This window comes from Primulina eburnea, chromosome 12, assembly GCF_022965805.1.
Source record: "Primulina eburnea isolate SZY01 chromosome 12, ASM2296580v1, whole genome shotgun sequence".
Classification (NCBI taxonomy): Eukaryota; Viridiplantae; Streptophyta; class Magnoliopsida; order Lamiales; family Gesneriaceae; genus Primulina; species Primulina eburnea.
The window spans coordinates 4813054-4821618 of record NC_133112.1 but is presented as its reverse complement, the minus strand read 5'-3'; the positions used below and the strand labels follow the sequence as shown (position 1 = coordinate 4821618).

At 34.4% G+C, this 8565-nt stretch overlaps 1 protein-coding gene across 1 annotated transcript; it reads right to left on the bottom strand.

Moving 5' to 3' along the window:
- Window positions 1-2089: 2089 nt before the first annotated feature.
- LOC140807260 (uncharacterized) lies at window positions 2090-8549 on the bottom strand. The gene is made up of 15 exons (XM_073164040.1): window positions 8024-8549; window positions 7803-7924; window positions 7182-7324; window positions 6867-7066; window positions 5940-5995; window positions 5699-5793; window positions 5083-5185; window positions 4866-4960; window positions 4648-4710; window positions 3862-3937; window positions 3645-3753; window positions 3424-3536; window positions 3175-3233; window positions 2435-2543; window positions 2090-2294 (listed from the first exon to the last, which is right to left on the bottom strand). Exons 1-15 carry the CDS (start codon window positions 8409-8411, stop codon window positions 2160-2162), a joined length of 1866 nt encoding a protein of 621 aa, XP_073020141.1. The 5' UTR covers window positions 8412-8549; the 3' UTR covers window positions 2090-2159.
- Window positions 8550-8565: the final 16 nt, after the last annotated feature.

Below are 8565 nucleotides of genomic sequence, written 5' to 3'. Positions count from 1 at the left end.
AAGCGATGTCGTTTTTCGGAGCCAAGATTTAGTGGGACAATAGCTGACATGGCATTTGATCCTCATCCATCCACCCCGAATTAAAGAGTTGAATTATCAAAATAAAATAAATAAATTGTTAACATTTTTTTAAAAATTAAAACAAATTAAATTGCAACATTTGAAAATAATATCACATTTATCATAATAAATTTTTATTATATCAAACAATTTTTAAAGTGTAACAATAATTGAATTCGATATTAAGATAATATCATAACATTAAAGCCTTGTGAATTTTCAAAAAATTAAGTTGGAACAAAAAATTAATAAAAATCTAGACTCGGATTTTTTTTAAAAAAAAAATTAGTCATATTGAGCTCGAGATAATAAATTGAACTTTGATATTAATAAATACGCTCGTAGTTATTTGTCTATCCCTTAATCACGTTCTATCATAATAAGTAATAACACTAGTTGTGATATACTTGGTTGGAAATCTTGACAAGTGAAGAATTTTGTTTGAAATCCCGAAATGTGAAAACTTTTCGAGTGATTATGGAGTGCTTGCAACATATTATGTTTTTAAAAAGTTATTAAATTTATAGATTATAAAAACCGTGGACCAATTAAAAGTAAGTAGTGTTTGAAAACAAAAATGAAAAGCAGGAAATAAGAAGTTGTTAGTTAGTGTTTGATAAATAATTGATTTTGATACTAACTTGTTCCTATAATCATTTTTGTAGAAATAATATCAGCATCTCACCGATTTTTGTATTTCAATTAAATCTGAGTTTAAGAAATACACAAAATCGATTTTTTAAGCCGAAAGTCAAAAATCACTTTTATTTAATTATTGTAAAGACTCCGTAACTTGTATTGATAATTGATGTTAGCCACGATATTGCGAGGCCGTGAGATATATAATCTAAGTGGAGAGCAGAATTACGAGAACAACCGTATGATGAAAAACTACTTTCACGTTCAATTCGGAAAATACTTTTTCGTTGAAAATTCATCTCCCTTTCTTGTGAATTCCCCAAGGAGAATTAAAAAATTGTGTATTGATGTGGTGATGCAACATAGGAATGCAGCATTGGCATGTTGTGTTGATCGAAGGAATGGAGTCAAATATATATATATTATACAATTTGAAAACTTTTTATTTTAAAACATTTTTCGTACGTATATATACTTTTCGTAGCATTCTTTATATTTTTTGCTTTATTATAATTTCTCAAATTTAATTTCTCGTGCCTAACTTTAAAATAATCTTCAAAATAGAACTATTTTTTACCTAACTTTTAAGGTTTTATAGTTTAATTACTATATATTTACAACAGCAATTATAAAAAATGTTTTATATAATTTTTAAAATGTATATACTTGCGATATTACTATCAGTTACTATAATTTTAAAACTGCTTCAGACTTGATTTCCTAAACAAACAATTCTAAGTTAATCTTTAATTAAAATATATATATTTTTTATTCTAAACATATAATCTGTTCAGAAGAATTTTTATAATTAGAGATTGGGCAGACAATTCTCTTAAGAAGTTTTCAGAGCAATTCTTTATTTTTTATGTGGGTTCTATATATGATATAATTATAACATAATGATTAAAAATAACAATTATTTTTTAATTAGAAAGAGTCGCATTTGTAATAAGTTCGAAAGAGAGAACTACTACAATTTCTTGACCGTACGGACAAAAAGTACAACTTCCTTTTTTACAGTTCAAATCCTTGGCCCCACTAACAACTACCCCGGTTAACGAGATCTTACCTATGTAAGCATTGCCTTCACTTCATTTCAACGGGTAAAATCTTGTCACACATACAATTTTTTTTAAAAAAATGTGAGGCCTATATATGCATGAACAAATCTTGATCATCCATCCTATCATGAGAGCAATGCCCACATGAATAGGATGAAATAAACCCAACTACCCCCTCCACTGCCCAAAAGACACATCTTATCTTAAAATCTAAAAATTGCATTCACTCTCTTTAAGTAATATATTTGACACTTCCCTCTTTATCAGTGGTAAAAAAATGTAAGGGAGGTTTAGTTAATGCAAATTACCCAAAAATAAATATAAGAGTATGAAGCAACAGGGTTGCAGATGATTCCATCTCTAGAACCCGCAAATTAAGCACCACAAAACATGAGATGCTCATGATATAGATGTGACTCGCACCGAGTGATCAACCGATCCTGTCAAGAAGATGGGCAAGGTTGGATGCCAATCTACTGTTGTGATTGATCCACCATGAGAAAGTGTTCTCGTGCCACTCCTATTACCTCGGACCTGTCAAAAAAAGAGAGGAAAAACAAGTTGATTTCGCTAATTTAGCATTGTATACACGACACTTCATTTATACAAGCCTCCAAATTAATGGCAGGACTGCACGCTGACGCTTATGAGCAAGGGAGTGCATTTTCAGTTACCTGGTATATCGGTGCTCTTGCTGAACCAGATGTCACCAGAAGCTTTCTCCCATTAGCATCTAAAGACATCTCGTGTCTATAAAGAGAAGAGTTCCCAGGGTTGCAAAACCTAAATCAGACAAGTGACTAATGTTAACACGTCGTCATCCGCAAACTGGGATTATATTCCATAAATATAACAAAAAAATTGGTATAACTGTAGTAAATTAAATTAAAAGAAGAAAAAAGGACAAACTTTGTAATACCACGATGAAACCCGTGCTAAATTATCTTCAACAAGTAGAAAGTACAATCATAATAGGGGTCTTTTGGATGTTTTTGAAACATATGAATTCCCCCAAGTCCGTCCTGGAGGACCAAGTTCTTTGGGGATAATGGTATGCAGGTGTCAAAGAGTTTGGCTGACTTTGTCAAAAATCAGCAGGAATGCAAAGAGGGCAAAAGACCATCGTTCTGTGGTTTTTATGGCATGAATCTTCTGTTATTGCTCCAAAAAAAAGACAGAGGCAGCCAGAAAGAAAGAAAAAACTCGGGGCAATGTTGTTAATGTCCAAGAGGAAGCAAACCGAAAAATATAAATTGACAGTGTCACGGCGTGGTTGCACCTAACCTATCAGTCACACAGTCATTAGGCACAAAATTTCTGCAGCTTAAATAGAGAACTGTGCACGCATGTGAGTGACAATAAAAATGCAAAATCGGTGGACATAACATGAATATGAAATTCAGTAAACACACACCTGCTGCAGTTTCTTGACCACGTGATTTTTCCTTGATTGTGTAAGCTCCATTCAAATATCTGGTGTACAAGTTTTCAAGTTAGATTCCGAAAATTCAGTAGAACAGATACTTTTTCGTTGACTATGAGGGAAAAAAATACAAAATTAATTTACGGGGGTTTTAAGAGTAACAGTTTTGGAGAAAGCTAACTACTCAATTTGTCATGCACGTAATTGTCTAGGATAACCAAAAGAGTATGAAATACTTGCATTTCCATCAGTGCCAAAGCTGAAAATGCTAGTCTCATCAGGCCCAAAAAGAATAGAGTTGATCGCACATTCATGAGCAGGCCATCCGGTAACTTGCTGGCCAGCACACATGTCTTCCTCCAGTTAAAGTGTACGCATTTGCCACTTTCGTAACTCATACAAATTGAAATCTATGATTAGAGTGACACAAGTTATTTATGTCGACTGTGGAAAAAGGATACCAAACATATGAATCATTCCATCAGTGGCAGCAGCTGCTAAAAGCTTTCCATTGTGATTGAAACTCAAAGAAGTAACTGCCGGTGGATCTTTACCAAGAGGAAGGACTGCCTTTGATGAAGATGAATAAAAGTAAAGTGAATGTTATTTAGAAGAGAAAATATTGGTGAAAATGAATTTGAGATCACAAAAAAATCCACAAGACAGATATTTACATACCATTGGTTTCCATGTCCTCATGTTCCACACAGTTAATGAAGCAAACCCCAAGCGATCCACATAACCTGTACCTTGCCTACAAATATCACACGACCAAATGTATAACGTTCAGACAGGAAAGAATTTTTCCATGACATAAATTGTCTGCAGTTTTTCTCCCAACAGTATTAGAAGTTGAAAAGTAGATCAAAGATCACGTGAATAATTTTTAGAAAGAATAATTGTAAATAAATTTTAGAGAGAATAAAAAAGTCATGTTCTCATTGCCGCTTCTACTTTATAACACATCATGCATGTTAAGAAAGAAATCTTATAAATACGATTTTCAAAGACACCACTTGCTCAAGTTGGAATAAGACAGCTCATGAATACGTTACTACAAAACAGTCAAACTCTATTTCCTTGGGAACACGATAGTGGTGGAGGAAGTAGTCATTGACTTGTCTTACTGTTATTTAGTTCAAGCACAACAAGCTTAAATATTTTCTCACTATTCCATAGCAGGATTATCATCACATGTCAATGTTAAAAAAGTTGCCCACATCTTTTCATAACGTTTGAAAACCACTGTTTAGCATTCACCACCAATCCTTCATTACCAAGCGTGAAATATTTAGGGCCGTAGCTCGAATTCATTCTTGATAAAATCAAATGCTACATGTGTATTTCATAAGAGCAGACAGCAAGCTAAAACACTACAATCTCCCTGAAACTCCAATGGCATGCACAAAAAGCACCACATGCTTGACAATGCTAAAGGTGTACAAAATCATGAGTGTCAAGCACCTCGTGGAAGCTGCTGCCGAAACAAAAATAGGCTCCACAGGGCTGCATTTCAGATCCAGAATGCTGGTCAACAGAAAACATGAGAGAGCAATGAGATGAAATGAAAACTATGAGATGAGATGAAAACTATAGCTATAGTTTCTGCACTAATGAAAAAAGGTTCAGGACAAAATGGAAAAGAGAAAAAGACAATGGGCCGACGTATCAGCTGACTGAACCTGGGGTATGCTTCAGTTGAGTTGAGATCGCAAACAACGCGCTTAGCATCTACATTCCACACTTTAACGCCTCCATTGGAAGTGCCTATCAGTAGCTTTAGTCAAATAGACAATAATAGAGTATCAAAAGACCAGTCTTCATTACCAAAAATAATTCAAAACAGAAAAAATATCATTCCGAATATATGCACTCAAAATAAAAAGCCCAGTGCCATACCAAGCGATCAGATTTGCAATCCCACTCAAGGGACATGATTTCAGCTCCACAATAAATAGTAGCATTTCTAGATGTTGGTGCTGATGAATCATATGTCCATATCCTTCACCAAAGAACGTTCATGAAAAGAAAAGCAGCACTGAGGCCAAATATTGACAGTTTATCAAAAGGTAATCCAAGAATTTGAACCCTAGAATAACCAACTTTGTTCTCTTTTCCAACCCCTCTACATGTAAGGCCTCCTTTGGTATTCATGTAATTACTATAATTAGTAATTTAGTCGTTCACCAGATGCCTTATTAACATCCTTCTACAAATCCGTTATTTTTGTTTCTTATTGTGTTTTGCATATTTGTTCAAGATCAAACTCGAGAATAAAGCCCAAATTAATTCTGATGCCTGTTTGAGATAAAATGTAGTAAAAATATAATAAAATCACAAAAAAATAGCAAATAGGCAAGTACAAAATAAAGAACAATCAATCTGCCAGACAAAGCGTATTTATATGTGAAGGATTGCAATGCACGCTTTCAACAGTTCAGAGAAGCAACTATTAGTTACACACTGCATAGACAGACAGTGCAAGCATGTAAGAAAATATAATTACGGCAACTACCTGACCGTGCCATCAATAGAAGCACTAGCAATATTATCACCGGAGGCAGAAAAGCGACAACAACTGATTGGACTTGTGTGCCCCAAGAATGTATCCTACAAAAAACAGTATAAAGCATGTTAATTTTAAAATAAGGGAGAAAAATCAGCAAATTCTAAAGATAAGGAAATGCGCAGAAGATTTTGATTTTTTTTATGGGGAAAAAAACAACCAAGTACAATTTATTTCAAAACGTATTTACCTGAAATACTGTCTTTACTTCTGGAAACTCTTCTTCACTCAGCAGATCCCCACTTCCTGACAGGTATTATTTAAAAAAACATCAGGATGAAGAGTGAAAGTAGAAACATCAGTAAAGGCATCTTGTTCAGAGCACACGTGTGCAATTCAACACCACATAAAGTTAATTCTGAATGCTTCATTAGACAAACTCATAGTTTATAACAAAGTATATATATAACATACATTGTTTGATACCCCAACTAATTTAATTAACTCCAAGCTGAATAAGATTTCAATTTTTTATAAGAAATGAAATTTATTGACGATTAAATATTATGTACTCGTAGTTTATTGAGACATGACACTTGAGATGTTCCTAGATCTTGATTTAAACCAATATGAGCACTGGGAATCGGCTTCTCTTGCACTTGCTACAAAAACTAGCCTGCATTATTTTCTGCATTTTTTTCTGTCTAAAACATATAATCTATTTTTAACAAGGATTCCAAACATGTGGTCGATCACTCACAATTCCATATTTTTTGGCCAAACCCAATTGGACACCAAATTCCATCAAGCTCTACGGCCAAATACGTGGTGAAGCTACAAGAGAGAAGGAGGAGGTTTCCAGATTTGTCATAAGCTTTATAGTGAACGTAACAATTGAAGAATAACACTTTTAAGCGCTTGGATTTGTGCTACATCGCAGATATTCAATTCATTAAGCAATAAAATCCAATTAAATACTTGAACATGATGGGCCTCAAAGATTTTGAAAGAAGAAGAACTCTTATTGGATGAGGGAGGGTTGTCGATCAAAAAATTAAAGAAATAAAAGGAACCAAGCTCTCCATCATCCAAACTTGTTGGATGTGAAGATGTTCGAGATTGAACAATTGTGAAATGTACATGATTTAATATAACCAGAATATTTCCAGCAACTTACCAACAACGGTTGAATCAAGGTCTGTTTTGCCAGGATCGCTAATACTACTACTCTCATCAGCATGATTATTCAACTTAGCCCCTGCATCCAGAGATTCCATAACTTGAATATTGTCCTCGGGCAAATATGGTTCTCTTTCTACCAAGTGAGAAGCTGATTGCACTTGACTTCCATAAGAAATACTAGCTTCTTCAGGACCACTAAAATAACAAAAAAAGACAGCAGTCAGTGACGACTATAGACTATGTACAGAGAACTCACTTTTTCCTAGAGACGACAAAACATATTGGTGCAAACTCAAAATGTAGAAGATACCTCCTTGATTGAGACAACAGCGCATCTTTTTCCTCTAGCAAAGTCTGAACTTGCGATAATTTAAGATTAAGCTGCTTAATTTCTTTCTTGAGACGGTCCACAGTATCCCTTTCAGAACTTAGCTTCAATAAGGCAGGGATTCGTGGATAAGATAAGGAAAAATCAAAATCATCCTTTATAGCTACGAAAATGCCATGCAGAGAAATTAAGTATCCCACTGCTAGGTAAGTTGTTAACAATATATTAGGGAAATGTCCGACTGCATAAACCATAACTTGTTCAGAGATTAATGGCACATCAAGAAGCTGAATACAACATTAAAATTGTGACATTAAATGACGGAAAAAGGAATGATCCCCCGGCACAAGAATTAAAATGCAATATGGAAAAGTAAAAAAAATCTTTAAAACTCTTCCTTCACTTAACATCATCACGATGTGAAGCCATAAACTAAATGGAGAAAGCTTGTTTAATATAATTTTGGGTTGCATTAAATCAGGTATAAAATTCAAAAAACAATTCATCTGAGGGAACCGATCCCCTGCCTATTTTGGGGATATACATTTAGTTACAGGTCATTCCAACCAACAATAACCGAACTTTACTTCATTGAAGGATATGAGAACCATTGAAAATTCCACTCAAGAAATTCCTGACAGAAAGATGTACTGCGCGGAACCACTCCTCAGAGAAGTACACACGAAATTGCGGATCCAAGTGCGGCTTCTGAAGGTATGGAATCGCTGCAAGAAATCAAAAAATGAAAATTTTAAATAAAAAAATGGAAAGAGGAATGGAGACATTTAATTAAGCTATATTGATAAAAGAAACAGGGTACAGACCGAACCACGAAATCCAGCTTTCGCCTCTGTTCAGCAAATCATTTCCAAGGACCCCGAAAAAGTCCAACACTTTGTCCTTTCTCGCACATTTTAGTGCATTAACAATGTAGTAACGCAAAATCGACTCATCCAACTTCGAAATCGTTGCAATCAACGACGAATCTGAATATGAAAAGCATTTCTTGAAAAAGCTAAGTAAATCAATCAACTTCTCCGCCTCGAATTTGGGGATGTAAACTGAGAAAATTAGGTCGAGAATCTTATCAACTTGAAACCCCTTGCCAATATCAGTGGACAACTCCTTCTCTAAACACTGTAAAGTACTCGTAAATCCTCTAAACACGAGAAATTCTCTCACGAGTTCCTCTGCGAATTTCATTTTCTCCATTATATTCCTCAATCCAATCGCACCCGGATAATTGATTCTTGATTTATGATTTCAGGATAATAAACTAGGGAAAGAATCCAGATTGTTGATTAGTTTGTTTCGACTTTTTGATTCAAAAGTTGTCGAATTGCGCTTTTTCAGGTTTGGATCATGA